Source organism: Antrostomus carolinensis, unplaced genomic scaffold (genome assembly GCF_000700745.2).
Source record: "Antrostomus carolinensis isolate BGI_N321 unplaced genomic scaffold, ASM70074v2 scaffold19611, whole genome shotgun sequence".
Taxonomy (NCBI): domain Eukaryota; kingdom Metazoa; phylum Chordata; class Aves; order Caprimulgiformes; family Caprimulgidae; genus Antrostomus; species Antrostomus carolinensis.
Genome location: NW_010292231.1, coordinates 25516 through 45416, shown reverse-complemented (window position 1 = coordinate 45416; position 19901 = coordinate 25516). Strand labels below are relative to the sequence as shown.

Sequence of the window (19901 nt, the reverse complement as noted above, 5' to 3'; positions counted from 1 at the left end):
AGAACGGATATTATTCACATAAAAATGCACTGTATGTTGAAGCTATTGAAGGTCTAAGCATCTGAAACTTTGTCCACTTTTACTAACTGTATCAGCAGATAAAAGACAAGCTTTAAATCTCCTAATTATGCTATGATTATTATCAGATCCTCCCAAGGAATAAAATAAGATCATTTCTGAAAATTAGAGACACCAAACTAAAAGGCAACCATGACAAGCATGTCTTGAAAGCGTGCCTTTCAATTCTGAGGGCTCCATCAGAAGAGACTCAAAGCACTACAGGTGGTCTAAAATTGTCCAGCAATCTATTATTAACATGACAACTTAATTTAGTTAATATAAACCAATGAGAAATACATCGCAAGTGAACAGCATTTCAGTAGAAGTACATTGGCACATACTTCAAAATGGCAGTATCAGACAAATGACTCCCCCCTTTCAATATAGAAAATGTTTACATAATGTCTACGAAGGGAAAATGCAGGATGATATCAAAAGAGGAACCTTTTTCTAACCAGGAATTTACAGTGCATCAAGTGTTGTTCACAAAATGAATGGGAAGCACAGTAATAGCAGAACTAAATCTGATCAACAACATTTATACAATAATTTTCATAATGCTACTTTAAGTGTTATTTTTAAAAATAGTTCTTCAGGTTCATTGTTCTGCCCAACAACTGAAATACCCATCTTTCCAGAAATGTCACCAATTCATGTTACCACTGTACTTCAGAGATGATGAAGATGAAGATGTGAAGCATAAGATTTAAGTGGTTAGTTGTGGCGTGCATACTACAAAATTTTATGCAATATTATCTAGTGGTAGGAAGGGCCACATGACTGACATGCATATCAAAAAAAGGAAAGCTTGAAATACATGCTTATAGAAGAGTTGTAACAATACCAAACGTTAAGGAAAAAAAACAGCAAATGAGCCTGGAGAAAAATGGTGAGTATGATTTCAGAAGCAGGGCAAAAGACAGTGGTACTACACATGGCAATGGGAGATATGATGTGAAATAACATCCATAACTCAACCTTACTGCCTGGCACCCTATTTGGAGGCAGTATTGCACCCTATCCAGCGTCCTCTTCCTCTTCCCTCAGCTCAGAAAGCATCTTGCTTTGTTTCCTTGAGTGCATGCAAGTAGAATTTGAGAAGTAAGGGATTTTCTTTGAAGCGACAACATGGTGGGACAATGCAGTGACAAAATACATTTTACAACTTGCAACCAGTATCAGTAAATAACAAAAATAATAAAACACAGCATAGGTAATGCACATATTTCTTTCATATGTGCTGTATGTAGGAACATAACAATTCCTACATTCGCTGATGAACTACCAGCTCTGACTGAGATACTTTAACTTGTTCCCATCAGTAACATGGGGATAGGGCAGAAGCGAAATATTTGAAAGTATAGAATGATGTAAATTTCAGTCAGATGCCTGAGGCTCTCTGCAAGCTGTATTTTTTACAACATATCTGCTTCTCAAGAGAGAAGCTGCAGATGAACTTCTGTTAAAATAATAATTATACTAATAATTAATCTTATAACATGCAAACAAGCAGATGCAAAATGAGTAACTGGTTACAGTTGCTTTTGTTCTACGTATATTTCTGATGCAAAACTAATTTTTGTTGAAATGGTATCATGGAAGAGATATCTTCAGTGGAAAAAAGTAAAGGAGCAGCACTCCAAACAAACACTGATTCTTGTGAATCATGTCGTTGTCAGAAGCAACTACTGCTCAGGTGACTGATACTAGAGATGCTATCTTAGGAACCAAGTTTGAGGTATGCTGAGCTGCTCCAACTCTATCATTTTCCATAGGCCTAGCAGAGAGACAGCATATTTTAAGCCTTGGCTTCACATGTCTATGCCAGCTTTACATATTTTGTCCTCTTTCCTCACCATATATTAATTACTGGGCTTCAGGGTAAAATACTGTGCTGATAGATTGCAAATGCTGAGCTAATGACTCTCTAAGGGATATAATGAAAGGGAGAATATATCACTAATGTGAATCTATCCTAGATTTAAAGATACTGGAGGTAGAAAACCTCACAGTAGAAGAATAACCATCAGAAATATCTTCAGCATTATTTCAGAAATATTTTCATGTTTACTTCTCTAAGCCACTTCTTGCAATACTCTTGAGTCACCTTTCAGGAAATTTACCTTATATGTTAAGATGCCATATCTATTGTTATGAACAGTCTGCCTGAAATTAATGGCACTACACGTGATAATATATTAGCATGTGTATGTGTCTGAAAGGTCAGAGAGAATAAGATCCTGAAAAGAAAAACAAGACTACACCTTTGCCTAAAGCAAAGCAATTACTCTAAGGTGATTAAGCATAGGAAGCTGGTTATCATTTCTGCTTTTGGATTACAACTATTATGTTCAGCCTATAAAGTGCCAGAAATAACAAAGAGAAACTTTTCTCTTTACAGACAAAGAGAAACTGCAAACATTCAGAAAATCTTAAAGGAGAAAAACTCAGTGCATCTTTTTGTCTATGGACAGAAAATTGTGCAGGAAGTTAAAAAGAATGAAAAGACTAGAGGATTATATTCTTTCACTTTTCAAAATCAACTCTGACAAAACAATTATCAGCTGCAATCACCACATAAATCTTTCTACTCTCCTATTCTCCTAAACTTATTACAATTTAGAGAGATACTTGTGATGGGCTATCTATAAGAATTACATGTATATCTGAATTTCAGAATTAACAAAACCTAGCAAAAGTAGAGTATACTTGAACTGTGAGTCTTAAGTGCTCCTGAAATCAGGCTGACAGTATTTTTCTGTCAGGTTTATTCTGCCCCCGTGTCACCCTCTCCAAAGCTCGATTAGTAGATAATAATATTAGCAAGTACCTCTCAGGACTGCTGCTGTACAAGATCTCTGAAAGGAAATTGCAATATTTAAAATTCTAAACTGCCTGAACCCTATATTCATACTAAACACGTGTGAGGCTGAAACAAGGAAAATACCCACCTGACTCAGTACCTCTCTGAAATTTTACATATAAAATTACAAAATGCCCTGCTACAAATGATAGGACATAATTTATAACACAGAAAAAAAATGAAAAGTGTTTAAATAAAATATATTTTAGATAGAAATAAATATTTGAAAGAATGGCAGCCATGTGAAATTATATTTTATCTTGCTATAGAATTAAAATAGAAAAATATTATCAAAAGTGGCACCTAGAATATTATTTTAAGTAATACATACTTAAATACAGACTTCAGCAGAGTTAAAGTACAGGCTCTCCCCTGAAGTTTAATACTGGGGGTTAATACTGGGAATTACCATTTAAAAGTCAGTATTCATATACTTGGGTATCAGTGGTAGTAGATCTAGATTAGATTTCCTAAAGAGCCCAAAGAGTTTAACAACCTAAACTTCATATTCAGAAGCACAGGACTATTCAGATGCATAATTAATTTCCTTTGACTTACAAGAATTATTTCAGCTAAGGTAACTGATTACTTTCATTATTTTCATCGGGTGTATGTTTAAGGTTAAATACATTATCTTCAAGCTTTTTCTTTTTGTATTAGTTCAGGACAAAATTGAAGCAACATGAATTAGTTTTACCCCTTTTTTCTCCCCATTGGTAATGGGTGGAATGTATGCACCTACTCAGCTATGACAAATCAGCTGGCACACTGTAACCTGATTAGATGTCTAAGTCTGTAGCACACTTATGAGTCTAGATCTCATCAACTTTTAAAGAGATTTTGGTTAATACAGGCTCAGACTTCTGAAATTGAGGCATAAGCTTAAAGACCGCTCAGTGCTTGAAAAGGTTTACCCTACATCATTTTGAGAAGAGGACTGAGGCTTATGTGGCATTTAGAAGAAACAGTTTTCACTCTGTATATTTCTAAAGCAAGACCTCTATCACGCAACAGTCTCTGAACAAGCAGATCCATCTGGGGTTAACAGATCACCATACACATCAGGTGTGAACCTGCTTGCAAGTAGTTACTGGACTGTTGCCTAAATATTTGAAAGCACATTTATTCACTCCCTGTAAGAAAGCAAATGGTGAATTTTTAAGTGCTGATAACCAGAAATGTGAGCTGAACAGAAACGGACATTATATTGCAAAATCTAGTACAGTGGAGAAATCCGTAAGAGGGAAATGTAAATATTTAAACACTTGGCATTCCCTCAAGGACTTTTTAAAATACAAAAGTATTCTTTCAGGGACTGCACAAACTGCAAAGACAAATAATCAAGGACTTCAATGTGCTGTCAAGATAGTAAATGCATTAATTAAATAGTGTTGTACAAAACTCTTCATTTTTTCTAGGGAACATTTAGTTTTGCAAATGGATCTCAGTGGTTTAGATTAAATTTGTCATGTTTACGCCTTGTTTAAAAAAAAAAAAAAATTACACTCTCGTTAGTCATACCTCTGTCTCTGTACTCTTTCTGGACAAAAACCAAACCTGCATTGGTTCTTTTTTACCCTTCATAGAAACTGGACCCCTGTACTCCAGGTGGAACTGAGGATCTGAATTTTCTGGTGTCATAAGACACCTGAAATTGAAAGAGAAAACATATAAATGTATATATACATGCACACCACACACTATATATAAAATATTAAACATGCTACAGATATGTGAGCAAATTAACAAAGAGTCAAATCTATCTCTAGAGCATTATTATATTTACATATCCATAATGGTGTATCATAATGCAGTCTGCCATACAGTTTCACAAGAGCTCATGTACATAAATAATGTGTGGCAGGACTCCTATCACTTTCAACTCCAAAGACACTTTGATGTTATGCTGAAAAAGTGATTTATTTTAAGATGTTAACACCACTAAAAATACTGCATCACTCACCTGTAAGTATATTCAGAGACATTGATCTTTCCCTTTTCTCCAGTAGTTTCTGTTCTGCTTGTTAGATTGACAGTATTTCCAAAGAGACAGTAACGTGGCATCCTTTGGCCTATGACACCTGTGACTACCTCACCAGTATGGATTCCTATTGTTATCTTTAGAGAGAAAAAATAAAGTTTGAATTTTCAAAATCAACGTAACCAATCTGATGCTTCTGACTAAACACAGTTATGCCATTTCTATCTACTAGAGTTTATTTTTCAATGATGTGCCACTCCTGCTTCTTCAAAGCCTTGCATTTTGTGTTTTACATTATTTTTTTTAATTGTAGTGCAGTGTCATGGCTCTGCCTCTCACACAAAAAATCAAAACTCTGTATTTTTCTAGCATGGACCCTGACATACCGCTATTATGTACTGTGAAATTTTTAAAAAGTGGAAAAAGAGACACACTTTGCAGGTTTGTGTTCACTGGGTGCTCAGAAGATGCAGAAACTGATGGTGTAGGTCAAGAAAAAGAGATGTTTCTCAGAGGAAACATCATGGTAATTTGCATTTAAAAGCTCAAGAGACAGGACAGGTGTTTGGAGTAGCTCATTCTTAAGAGCACATTATGATTATTGTAAAGCCCAAAATCAAACCCTCTCCCTTCTTTACCCAATGACAAAATGAAGTACACAGATCTAAGCCAGTTGTTAAACCAATAACATTCATGTAAATAGAAATATGCATCACACTCATTACTTATTTTGCTCTCACAACCTTCTGATAAGGACAGGTCAATGCAGCTTGCCCAGTTCTGTATTAATACCACAACATCTTCACATAATCACACAATGATTGAACTTCCACTAACATACATTGTTGCCTATAATCATTGCCATAACTGCCTATGGAACTCTACTTTTCTTTTTAATGTAATATTTTCTCATGCTGATGTGAGGATCTGAAGTGTGATAAAAAATATCAGTGAGGGAATATTATTGTTCTGTTCATTGAGATGAAGAAGACTCAGTGACTTGTACTTGATACGCAATGGGAATTTGTTGATTAGACTGAAATAATCATAAAACAAATATAAATGACGTGGACCTAATTTAGTCCTTTAAAAGGTTAAGCACAATAATTAGATTTTAAGGTCTGGGAACTGCACATGTCACAACTACATGTGACTCTTCATATTATTTGTAGATATCAGTCTCAAAATCTAACAATAACAAAGTTTGCATGGACTGGGAGTGAGCATTACCATATTTCAAAGCATTATCATCGTATCAAAGAATGGGCTCTTCATTCAAGCCCACACATTTACTAACCTGCACAGGCTCACCATCTACTTGAACTTGGCCTGCTATTTCCATCATATCCAATGCCAGGTGACAGATAGATCGTGCATGATGAATACAAGGCTCTGGTAGACCACTCACTGTCATATACTTGTCCCCAACTGTTTCCACCTATCAAGATATGTATTTTTCAATTACTTATTAAAGGCTTTAGAGTAATAAAATGAACATTGTACTTCCTTCAAGACTAAGCTGTCCTTTCAAACAGTTTCCCTTTACTTTCATTCAAATCACCCTAATTCCCATCATCTCTGCTTGTTACTGAAGAGAATTTATTGTATGTCCATGATGTAACAAATTAAAATGACACTGTGTGTGAACTTGAGCCTCTCTTTTGGGGTCTTTTGAATTTCTGTAGAAACTAAGCACTATGTTTGTTTTGACTCACATCCTTGGTTCACTTAGTATGGGGCATAAAATTGATGTCTAGTAAAAGCTAGGGAAGAATCTTATAAATACACAAGTATACTCATGTATATATATGTGGGATATACATATATTTATCTCTCTCTATATATATATATCTACCTATCTACCTGCTACCAGACACATCTGCAACTACACCTCATTCCTAATGAAGGAATGAAATTCACATTGAATAACTGAATAGTAAGTTATAATTTACAACCAGGACACACAGGTATATGACAGAAAAACTGGTTCAGTAGAACTACAAACTGCTTGTATAAGTGTTCACATCTGCTAAATGTGGAAGTAGATTTATATATTCACCTAATAGGTGACTGAGCAGAAATCCTGGTCAGAGCTCAGCCCTTTATGTTTCTTCACAAATTTAGAGACAAATAATACTCTTCTTTAGCTATGTAATATCAGGTAACACATTTCAAAGGCTGAGAACATAACTATTTTTTTAAAAAAAGCTTAAAATCCAATGGATGGAAAGGAATGATATAATAGCAAATTACTGAAAAGTCACAGATTAAATACTTTGAAAATCTGCTTACCTTATAAACAAATGGATTCCTTCGTGAATCAGTCAGAATATCGAATCTTGTATAAAGATCATTTAAAAGATTAACAATCTTCATGGCTCCCTCTCCAGAGGCGTGTTTACTACAGAAGGCATTGAATCCAACAATGCCACTGAAAAGAATGGTCACATTGTCATACCGCTTAGCTGGAACAGGACGCTTGTGTCTCAGCTCATTTGCCACTGATGGTGGTAGAACAGAGTAGAGTAACCTAAATGTGTGAGAAAAGAAAGGCTCAAGCAAAACAGAAAGAATGTGGAGAAAGGTCTTTACATTAGCACTCTTCAAACATTAACTTAGTACCTCCCATAGGGTTTACAACATACTAACATTATCAAAGAGCGATATAAAAGATATTTACTGAAGAATATGTTATTTGGGAAACACAAACTGATCTACCTCAGCATACCTAAAGCTATGACATTTCACACACACATTAATACATCTAAATTAGCAACAAAATGAGGCATATATTACTAATTCTTCTAGCATGATCTGTTAATAGTACCTTGGATCATTTTTGCTTAAGCATTTCTGCCATACCCACAGTTCATATAATCTGGTTTTGCTCACAGAATCATAAAAACCTCAAAAAAAGGCCATGAAGAAATCAAACAGTTTTCCACCTTTGATCAATTCATACATTGCTAAATGCTTCCTCTTCTGTTGAGAATGCTGCGTTTAGGGTTTATTGCGTGGGGATTTTTTAATGAGTAGTCTATATGACATATTAACAATTGTTCATATTACAAATTATGTAAATAAAATCCAGATTACACACAGAGCTTCACCCTACCCTCATGCGTGTTCCTTCAGCTTTCTAACTGCCATCTTAAGGTGTATTTCTCTCTTTACACAGCTAGGTGGGGAAGCTGAAGATCTGACTGTTTCACAAATCTTGAGCATAATTTTGTACACAGCCTCCTGCACAAAACCTCATTTGTTGCATTTTGGCAAGTTCACTACTGCATGAGTTGTAATTAGTGAACACTTTTGGCACGATATAGTAACTGACATTGTCTGTCCCTGTGGCTGCCAAGAAGGCTAGAATTCCTGAAGATAAAATGATTTTATAAAGCAAGTCAACAGGAATGAAAAGAAAAAATATTTTTAGGCTTCTTTTCTCTCTGACTCTTCCATCCATCTCTTTCAAGTCTTTTAAAAATAATTTCCATTACTCTACTAGAGAGAAAAAAAAAAAAATCTCTCAATAGAATTCATAGCACAACAAATGTTAATTCTACTACTAAACAAGCATAATCTACAAGAAATTATTCTGTTACAGAGATGGGAACTATGCTTTATAAACAAGAGTCAACCATCAACCCCATACTACTGGTTACACAAACTTTTGTTTAATTTACTTGCCAGTAGCCCTTTAGCTAAGCTGCCATATACTAATGCTATAAATTTGATTTTATAGTTACCTGTAGAAATGGATTTGGGGCCCAATGTATATACTTCACCATTGTTATGTACTTAGACTAGATAGTAGTATTATCTAGACAGCCCCAAATGCATTCCTACAGGTAACTATAAAATCAAATTAACAGCATTAGCCTATTGCAAAACTTACATAGACTATTTTTGAGGCTTATGAGATATGTTTTTCTGTTCTATTAACCTGTGAGCATGACAGTCTGGAAAGACAAAGTGGTCTACAATAGTAGCATCTGGGCATCCATCAAATTCATCTTGGCTACAGGGACGGCATGTAAGAAAATTTGCAAAACTACCATTTTAGGTAATTCACAAAGCGAAAAGGATTGTCAGTTCACTTCTCATAACATTCGTTATCAGGGAAGGAGCCATCAAAACACCTGTGCATGTAACAGCCCAGACTGCAGATGTCGTTTGACAATCAAAATAAAGAAATACCTTATGAGGCATTCAAGTAAAATGTTCTTTCTTGACTCCAAAATTATCAGCCCTGAATATCTCTCATATTCCTTCCAAGATGCTGTTATTTTTTGAAGGCAGCTATAAATAATATATTGCTGTGACTGTTTCAGCTCAAAAGCAAAATTTGGTTCTTACGTGTCTGTCTTTTTCTTTTCATCTTCCAGTGCACGCAGTGTGTGCTGCAGCCTGTCAGTGAGGATCTCAAGCTCTTGAGTCAGTTTATATTCCTCTCTGAACTGCTCTCCCAAAAGAACCAGATCACGGGTAGCATCATGTAATGGAATGTCACTCAGATATAAACCTCTTCTGGTTAAATCATCCAAGTTCATCACACTGCAATGCAGAGAAATATATAATAATATGGGTACAATTAAACTTGCCAAAGGAACATTTAAAACTCAGATGAACAGCAGAGGCTCATGATTAATAGAAGAAAGATTATGCTTCTGAAATTGTGATGAGCTGTACAACATATCCCTTCTATGAAGTACCTCATTTGTGTTCATTCATGTTGACACATGGCTTTTGATTTTTGCATTTAAATAGAGAATTCTCATTGATAAGTTCCATGAACGTATCACACATACATACTTCAGTTCACAAATAAAAGCCAGATTACATCAAGGTAGTGTACAAGGTTACATCAAAGCCTCTTCCCTTTCTGTCTTCATCCACCCTCTCCCTTTTACACAGGAGACTAACATATCATAACTGTGTTATCTCATGTATTAGCTCAACATGCTCTTGGCTAAAGAAACCCTCAATTCAATCCCCTATTCCAACCACATTTTTATAATCATCACTGCTCTATTACATTAAATCTAATACATGCAAAAGTATATGAATCCACATAGAAACCAAATCATCGTGGCATTTCTCAGCACTCCCAGAGTAAGAAACAAAGGACAAAACTTGCCAAAAATCATAGAATCATGAGGAATTCCCATTTATACAAACTGGGCCAGAGCATCCCAATGTTTACATTGAATTATTTAATAATCAGTCAAGTTCTGATGTTTAAATGCTCTTCCCACTTTTAAAACACATCAAAACCAATTAAATCAATTCTTGTACCAATTAATCTCTGTAGTACTATGCTCATAAGTATTCTTAAAATTAGTAGTAGTTGTTGTAGTTGTAAAATAAAAAACAATATTATAATAAATAAATAAAATAAATAAAAGTAGTAGTAGTCGTTGTAAAATAAAAATCAATATTATAGAACACTTAAGGTTTTAAAGTACCTTGGTGAACAAAGAAAGAGAATGCTGTCTGCTTCAGGCAAGTAGATCATTTGCCCTTTCAGGCGTAAGCAGCTGATTTCTGTGCCAGTCAGTTCATCTTCACACTCCAGCTTTTCCACATCCAGCAGCCCCTCCTGGTGATGAGAAGTCCCAATTATATAAGGGCAATGGTAACATGTGTTACTCACCAGGCCCTGTACATAACTGCCTTTACTATGAAGGCAGTCAGAATGCTTGAGATAGAGCTATAGCCTACATTAAAACCCAATCAATTTCTGATTTGAACACCATAAACTACCTGTACTTTAATATTGTGATTTGCTACCTCAAAGATATAAAGCATGGTATCTTTCTTTACATTCATGTTCATAACTCTTGTTTTCTTCTGTGTCATTTCTTAACAACAGCTTGACAAAAGTATTGCCTACTCTGTGAGGTTCCTTCTGTGTCTAGAAGCATCTCTAAGAAATCTTTTTGGTTTCTCTCAGATAGTTTTCTATAAATAAACAGGCTCCTTGACATAGTAGGTGCTACTCTACATGCTGCATTTGTTCATATCACCCACCTCGTGTCCTACCCTCTCTAGCAAAAGGGACATAGAACTGTGTATGAACGTATGGGCCCAAGCAAGAACACATTTCATAATTGTCTCCCATACTGTTATGAAGCAAAAGTAAATGTAATTGCCTCTCTACACTTACTTTGGTACAATGCCATATCATGGACTGGCCCTTTGCAAAGAAAGCATCAGACATGAAGTATTCTGTACTTCACCATTCCTATAAAGCATTCTACATAACAGCAACACATTAATTCACTTCTTTATTTTTTTTTTTTTTGGCTCAAGAATCAAAAGGGACTGAGTGCACTACTGTGCAAACAATTTTCTCTGAAGACTTTCGAGCTTTCAGTATTTCTTATCTCTCCAAAGCATACTTACTCAAAGAAAAGCCAGGTCAATATTCTCTAGTTACCTTGGTCCTCAGTACAAAGACTGTATTGATATGTGAGAGGATCCCATGGAAACTAATATCAATATGAGGCCGGACCAAGGAGAAAACTGACAACAGACTGCAATTTCCTGGCTGCAGCTATAATATAAAAAAAAAAAAAAAAAAAAAAAAAAAAAAAAAAAAGAGAGAGAGAGATTGTTATGTTTTATAGTAAAAATATACACGGAGTGATTATATTCAATTTGTTTACATGAGAATACTAAATGGAAGAGAACGTATACTTTATGCATTTCTTCATTAAAACACAAGGTTTAAATTAATGATTTTAGACCAGAAGTATATTGACTTCAAAGTGCAATTCCAGTCTGCAAGATGACTTCGTAAAATTGTGTTAGACTATCACATTCATTATCTGTCAAACTATTCCCACTTTACAGTTAAAAAAAAAGCCTTCCAGTGTTTTCCTCCTAAGTGACCTCCTTCAAACTCCCTTTTCAATAAACTATGCTGATAATAAGGTTCTTAATAGCCAGCCTCAGTAGGCAGAATAATTAGTTATAGCTGTTCAGTGAATGCCCTCGGAAAAAATCTGGGAGAGCTACTTACAAAGCTCTCCATTCAAATCTTCCTGCAAAATTCAGAGAGAAATCACCAAAAACAAATTGCAGGAGAAACCAAATAGCATAAAATTGCATTTTAAAAGTATGACAATGATTCAGAAATAATGTAGTATGTGCAACATTAGCCTACATAACTGTAAAGATCATTTGATGTTTTCATCATTTTACCTTTTGCTTCTCTCATATTACTGCTTTTACCTGTTCCTTATTTTTAGAAACAGTATCAGCTCTTTCAGGCAAGAACTGAGGTATCCTATTCATATACAGAATACATAACATTAAATGGACCTCTGAGTACTCTTTTACTGTAAATAACCAGAGGAAATTGCAGCAGCTGCCTTTAGTTCAGAACACATACATATGTATCACAAACATAGGCTGGCTCATCTTAGTTAATACTGATGCTTTTGATGTACAAGCCAAGAAAGTATACTACAACTTGTGTTATTCTGCTCTTCGGTTATTGTGCATCTGACAGCTTAAGTATTTGAAGGCATTACTGGCAAGTAATATATATATATAGACTATGTACTTGCTGCTACACTATACAATAGTATGGGCAAGACCAGTTCCTGAACCCCAGCCAAAGTTGCACTGATTGTTTCACATCCACTCTAAAAAGTTATCTGTCACTTTCATAGAAAATATATCTTGGAGTGAACTACAAAAAAGGTTCCTGCTTTGGCAGGGGGATTGGACTGGATGATCTTTTGAGGTCCCTTCCAATCCCTAATATTCTGTGATTCTGTGAACTGAACAACTGCATTGTAGGGGTGATCAGTTTTTCTCTGCTCAAGCTTATTATCTTACAGCACATGGACATGATCATAAGGAACGGAGCTTTAGTAGAGTTGGGGCTATATTTACAGTCCTTTCTCAAACAAGAGGAGCACAATGTAGTAAATATTATACAGCTACACAGGAATGCTGTTTAGACAGAGAATCCTAAATCTATTTTATTTATCTTTGAAATAAAACTGTGAAGCATCTACCATTAGGAATCTCTATGATTATTCATGCATGAGAATCATCTAACCTGTGGAAGGACTCTGTATATAGCATTGCCACACTGTGTGACCACCAGATCTCTGTCAAATATTATGTGGAAAGGAAAGGCCTTGCAGAAAGTATAGGGACTGATGCGAGACTCTTGGGTACCATTTTCTTCAAATCTGTCGAGGTCTTCATAGTAGTCCTCTTCTTTAGACTCTTTCTCTTCAATTAAAAACTGAATGTGGTCACATTCCTCATTTCTCTGTTGAATAACCTAGAAAAACGAAGGAAAAAAACTAAAAACTGAAAAATTTGCTACTCATTAATAGCTGGAATGTTACCATGAAGACAAGAATACATTTAGAGCAGAAAGATGAATTAAAGGATGATATTTGCATCTTGAAAAAAAACAATATTCTAGTAAGTATTTCTGATTTTAGACAGTCTATATAATTCCAGGTGAATAACTATGCCTTTGCTTCACCACAGTTGCTCTTTGCATGAAAAACATATTCTAGATCACTCAAATGCAATTTATAAAGCCTGAGTGAAATCCACACCCTGAAATCAAGGGTCAAGGCTCAGCTTATGCTTGCTTTTACCGGTACGTGCCCGAAAACAGGACTTTCCTTTCCCCTTGAATGAACATGTGGCAAGTCTTGAATTACACAGACCACTTCAATCCTTATTTTGATGAAAGCTGTTTGCAAGGTCTATAACACATCAGCAAATAGTGCTGACCAGAGGATGGGCATATCACAATCAGCCAGAAGAAAGGTGGATGGAGCAGAGGTTTGAATATACAGTCCTTACACATTCAAGCAGTGATGATGCATGATCAAGACAAACACATAAAAATAAAAGCAATTACAATCTTCTCCAAGCTGCATTCCATATTAAATGAAATCACAGCAAAATCAGAGTTACCTACATCAGTCAAATCTCAAGTAAGTGTCTTGAATATAGCATTTCACACTTCAGTAATTTTACTCAAAGTTAGTAAAAAATATGAAATTAATAGGAATTATTTTGTTTGTAGTAAGAGTCATGTATTGCAGTAGAGTGTGAGTAGAGTGTCTTCTCAAGCCTAATTAGATTTAATTACTGAAACAGAACAATTCTATTTACACAGTATTGTTTAGTGACAACTTTCTAGAACATGTTGCACCTGATTCTGCTTTCATGTAGTCTGATCCTAAAGTCAATGAGGCAAAAAAAGACTTCTTAAAATCTCTAAAGCATGCCGATTCTGTGCTTTACACATAGTCTAACCACAGGAATTAACAGTTACAATATGAAAACAAAACAGATATGCACACTCCCTAAGATGTTTAGTTTACTAAATACTTCTCTGCCACAACTGTCAGCCATGCTAGCTGATCAGTTGGGGAGTGCCGAGTCCTGTATTTGTTCCTATCCAAATGGAAAAGTGTAAAACAACAAAACAATGTTTTATTGCTAAATGATGCTTAATTTAAGAAGGTAGTGTTCCTTCATCTTCTAGTAGACTATTCATTTAAAGGAAAGAGAGGCTTTTTTGGAGAACAGTTCAGAGCAGGAGCCTGATTTAGGTGCTCTAAACCATGTGCTGCATTTAGTCTTCTCTTTCTATTGCATATCTAAGTAACTTAGAGAAAGACCAGCCTACTAAATTTACCAGCTACTGTAGGTACCTAAAGCTGGATGCATGAACAAGCTCAACTGTTAATGATAAAATCTAATTTCAAGAAACAGTGTTGGTATTCCATATGACAATGTGCAGCAGAGAGAAGTGTGAAATTATGAGTTAATAAGAGGTAAACCTTGGAAAGAATCCATGGTGGTCATTTGAGGAAAAGAAGTTAAGTGGGTTTGTCTAGGAAAATGGAACATAGTAGATGGGGACCTCGTTTTCCTCTGAATTCAGGGTTGAAAGTTTTTCCATGTCTTCCTCTTCTTTTAAATTCCTATCCCTGAAATTGTGAGAGACTGTGGCCATACTGAGGACTGATAAAACACAGTTGCAGTCTTAATTCTTACTTTCTATCACTCATACACACTTCCACAGGTTTTATTTCATTATTACTACTACTGTGTCCAGAGATAGCTGAGATTATACACAGTAACCTTTTTCAAATTGCATAGAACTAGGATTAGGATTAATCCATGTTTCCAGTTCATTTCCAGTCTTGGATCTTACTTCAAACAGTTGCTCTTGCCAAAACTGGGGGAAAAAAAAAATAAAAGGGCGTACTTTGGATGAAAAGCTTCTTCATTCAGCAAAGCAGTCCTAAAATTCATTTTTAAAGATGCAATAATTTCTAAGGAAATGTTCATATTAACGGCACATCACCTTCCAGAGACATTAATATTATCACCTAATGACCCTCTTAGTCACTAGTATTCTGTTAGCAACCTGCACCTCTATTTATACGTTTTTTCCTGTTATCATGCAGCACCTAACAGATTTTTCAAAACTTCCCATTTTTTCCATTTCTTATACATGAATGATGCATCAATAAACAAAACTCAAGTGTTTGTTAAAAAAGAAACACCTCTCAAAATACGACTGCTACATGCTTCAAGACATCTATCTGAGACACAACCCTCCACAGATCCTACAAGCTTACAGTGATGAAATCAGTCATCACATACGATGTTCTATTTTTTCTAACCTTTATAGATTAGAACTGTGTCAGTAACAGTGCAAGGCTGCAAATTTCCCAAGCATCTTCAAGTTCATTTGCAACACTATTTCTGACCAGACTCTAGGGCACCTAGAAATGCTTGCTGTACAAGTGCACCACATTAGTGCAGCAAATGAACAACAGGCCAATCACATGGAAATGTGCCAGACCTACAAGATAGTCACAGCATCAGCTGCACACTCCTGGTAAACCTGATATGCTGTGGACATGGCTGGATTACTGAATTTGATTCTGGTCATCCATGCACAGACACTTATTAACAGAAACTACAATCATACCCCTCTCCAGGCTAAGAAAGCTACTGATTCATTCTTAAATAACTTCCTACTGGATATGTAATTTTGTTATGCCCTTTCTGGTCACATAATTTATGCACTATCTAATCTTCCTGTCTCATGATTTCATCCATCTTGTAATGCAAATTTAAAATGAGCACTTCTGGCCATTAACATGATATGTTAAATTCTGTTGCTTAACCCTCATACCTACAGATCCAACTTAATTGGTCAGATACTTATCTAGCTTAAAGATCTGCCCTAGATACTCTGCAGTAAGCTTAACTAGAATAGAACTTATCCATTGTTTCATTGTGCAAGCAAAGTTTGCAAGCCACAGAATTTCAATATCATTTAAATACTGTTGAAGAAGCCTCTATTAAATGCTCGACAAATGAAAGTTCAGTGACAGAAGCAACAAAGCCAGGAATCAAGTCTAATTCTTCCTTATACTGTGGTCTTAGCTGGTGAAGTGACATCAGTTCACCACATCTAAGAGCTCAATCACCATAGTAACTGCAGCTAAAAACTGAAGGGAAAAATCACTCTCCTGGTTTCAAAGAGAATATATAACCTCTAACTGCTAACCTGCCTGTGCTTTCCAGAATATGTATCTTCTGAGTTTGTCTTTGCTTAGCCAAGTGAAAACTCACATCAATATTTCAGAGGAGGGCAATTCAAAGAACAGTTATTTTTAAATGACTTTGTGCTTTAATATATTTGGTGAGCTTCACGCAAGATATTAAATCAAGCAGTATCACTGTGATACAGCAAGTATCACAAACACATGCTATCCATTAAACTTTCCCTGATGTATCTACAGGAAAAGACTCAATTCTATGCATATGAGCACGTCCCCAAGACACGCTGATATCTCAGCATAGGGGAGGGACAGAATGTCCTTGGACAGGGATTATTTCCAACAGATTGTGAAGATTAATACAAAGTCAGGTTTTTGCTATTTAAAGGTCAATACAGGATGAAATTCTTGACCTCTTCTGACCAAAACCAACTGTGCAATACTATTTGATAAATTTCACTGCAGCTGTTTCAGGGTCCACAATTGATTTAACTTCATACACAGGTAGCATTTTAATGTATGGATCTGTACTCCTTGTCTTCCACAACAAGTACCTAAGTAGTTTTTAGGTCAGCTCTCCAGCTGGTCACATTCTAGCTCTGTTTTTTTTTATACTGCCATTAGCAATGAGACAGTCAGAAATCACTATCTCGTCGAGGATTTCCCCTGGCCTTTTCTCATTTGATATTGTAAACCATCTTCCCTGTCTTAAAGAAAGATTTTGATAGTCTGCTCTCAGATAATAACAGAACTGCAGAAGTCTGTTTTCCCAACAGATTTTTTCGCTTTGCAGGATTGTACAACATCCTTCATTGACCCATACCATTTGTAGCCTTGAGGGACTCTCTGTCCTGGCTTTACCTTCACAGGTCACCCACACTTATACACAAACAATCTCTGACAAATGAAGTGAGAGAAGGCACAGGCAGAAGGCTGCTAACAGAGATCTCATGCCATAGCAGGTCACCAGCACCATGAAGATCTTCAGTTCTCATACTGAGACTGGCAGAACTTAAATATTCTTGGCATGCTCTCAAAGTCAGCAACAATTCTTGGGACAATATCTGCTGCAAAAATTATATAGTCTTAGCTCTATTTAGCTAAAAATAGACTAACATATCAGAGATGATAAGGCAAATTGGATTTAAACTAATTAATCAGTTAATGGCAACCTAGGCTTTCTTGAACTATTCAGCTGGAATTATGAACCCAAGTTCAAAGCAAATGTCCTACTGTATTTCAGAAGAACATATATATATATATATGTATGTATGTATGTATATATAAAATATTTCTCCGTGAAAGTGCAGAAACGTGATAATTTTTTTTTTTTCTATTTAGCTATTTTTCCACCAAAAGAAAAAATTCAGGACAAAACAAGAACAATGTGTTTTTCTTCAGTTTTCTCTGCAGGGTGAGGGAGGTGCACTGGAGTGGCTACAACTGGAGTGCTGTGTCTAGTTGTGGGCTCCTCAGTACCAGAGAGATATGAGTCTGGAAAGAGTCCAGTGAAGGGCCAGTAAGATGATTAAGGCACTGGAGCATCTCATAAGAGGAAAAGCTGAGATAGCTGGCACTGCTCAAGCTGGAGAAGAGAAGACTCAGAAAGAACTTGTTCATGTGTACAAATACCTGAAGGGAAGGTGGACAGAATACAGAGCCGGGCTCTTTTAAGTGGTGTCCAGTGCCAGGACAAGAGGCAACGGGCACAGACTGAAACACAAGAGGTTCTTTCTGAACATCAAGAAACACTTTTCTACTGTGAGGAGGAATCAGGCTGGCACCAGTTGTATAAAGAGTTTGCAGTCTTCATCCCTAGAAAGAGCTGAAAGCTGTCTGAACACAAACCAGAGCAACTGTCTCTAGGTGGTCCTGCTTGAGCAGTGGGGGTTGGACAAAATGACCTCCAGAGGTCCATTCCAACCACTGCCATTCTGTGATTCTGTGTAACCCATGAAAAAAAAATCTAGCCAGTTAACAAAATAAAAACATTATTACTTTAAACAATTAAGATCTTCACATAAACTGGTAATATGTAAGACAAATTCAAGCAAAATTTCATGAAAATACAGACTTAGACATCTTCACTCTCTCAAGCAGATTTATGTAAGCATCTGTTCTAAACAGCCAGAGGAGAAAAGTGGATAATAAAGTATTAAACATCAAATTGCAGGTATCAGCCTTACACTAATATAAAAGAGAACTGCAAAACTTACTAAACCAGTCCTGTGTTTGACTGTTATGTAAATGCTTTGGATAAAGAGATTTGGGAGGACAACTCAGGAATTTCAGCTCCATTCTTGCAAGTCAGAAGGCAACTCCCATAATAACATCAGAAATTTACGGCTAGGCACTGAGGCTCTTATGAATTCAAAAAACAATTCTTCCTTAAACAAAATTCTAACTAAGGTCCAAACCAAAAATTTTACAGAAGAGGTATTGATTGGTCCACAAACACTGAAGGAATGAAAAGCAACTCCATTGTTCTTCTGTGCTGTGCTTTTTCAAACAATGCATTGTTAACACTCTGAAACACAAAAGCATTAATTTACTAAATTATGAGGCAAGGGATTGAGATGAAAGAAGTTGGTCAATGTTTTTTCTCCTATTCTTTTTTTTTTTTTTTTTGAACAGTGTAAAACTAGCCAGGTACCACAATGGCAGACTTACTCTGCTTTAAAACTCTCACTCTGTACCATTAATGATTAATAGTTGACCTGTGGGGTAATACACGGAGATTTTCATTGTCTTTGTGGATAAGCTGCAAATTTTGGCACTCTCGCCTTACAGAAACAAATAGCTCATTATTTTCTGGTTATCTACCACTGAACTTTGTGAGTGCCTGTGGAGTAACACACTATTTAACGTCACTGAAGGTGTCAAAAGCTAGTCTTTATTAAGTAGCAGAGACAAGAAAAAGTTCAGGGTTGAGGGCACGCAACTTTAACAGGGACAAGGGAAAAAACAGGGTAACAGACAAAATAAAACACAGACAATATGCACCTCCTTCAGTTTGGAGGTAACACTAATTTTTAGGCATCCATGTGCTTTTGGCTCAGACGGTCTGGAAGAATACTTTGGATTTAAATTGAACTTTGTGCTTACTTACAATAGGTTTGACCAATACTATTAAATGTATATTTAATTACTGTACAACAATAAAATTTCCAGAAAAGCTTAACGTAGTCAAATGAAAATGATAAGTCAATTTAGAATCAATATTTAAACCTCTTTGGAACATACATCATTTGTGAGACGTCTGTGGAATAATTACTGGAGCTAACTTAAAAATCAAAAAATGGCCTTGTTCACACACTAGAGAAAGGAATAATGTCGAAGAAGATCCCGGGGGAAAAACACAACTGGTATGCGAAGAATTTCTCCAAGAGCCTGGTCTACATATCAATACGGGGGATGGGAAAGA

The 19901-nt window shown here is 35.9% G+C and overlaps 1 protein-coding gene across 2 annotated transcripts in view; it reads right to left on the bottom strand.

The window, feature by feature from the left end:
• Window positions 1–313: 313 nt before the first annotated feature.
• Window positions 314–19901, bottom strand: part of GUCY1B1 (guanylate cyclase 1 soluble subunit beta 1) — a 28611-nt gene continuing 9023 nt past the window's right edge. Inside the window, exons 4-12 of one of the 2 annotated variants that reach the window (XM_010176884.2) lie at window positions 12979–13209; window positions 11344–11460; window positions 10370–10503; window positions 9261–9458; window positions 7197–7434; window positions 6202–6342; window positions 4887–5041; window positions 4445–4571; window positions 314–1132 (exon numbers count right to left, since the gene is read on the bottom strand). In XM_010176884.2, coding sequence (XP_010175186.1) covers window positions 1109–1132; window positions 4445–4571; window positions 4887–5041; window positions 6202–6342; window positions 7197–7434; window positions 9261–9458; window positions 10370–10503; window positions 11344–11460; window positions 12979–13209 — 1365 coding nt within the window. In that variant the 3' untranslated portion in view covers window positions 314–1108. The remainder of the gene's footprint in view (window positions 1133–4444; window positions 4572–4886; window positions 5042–6201; window positions 6343–7196; window positions 7435–9260; window positions 9459–10369; window positions 10504–11343; window positions 11461–12978; window positions 13210–19901) is intronic. The other variant, XM_010176885.2, reaches the window with a different exon arrangement.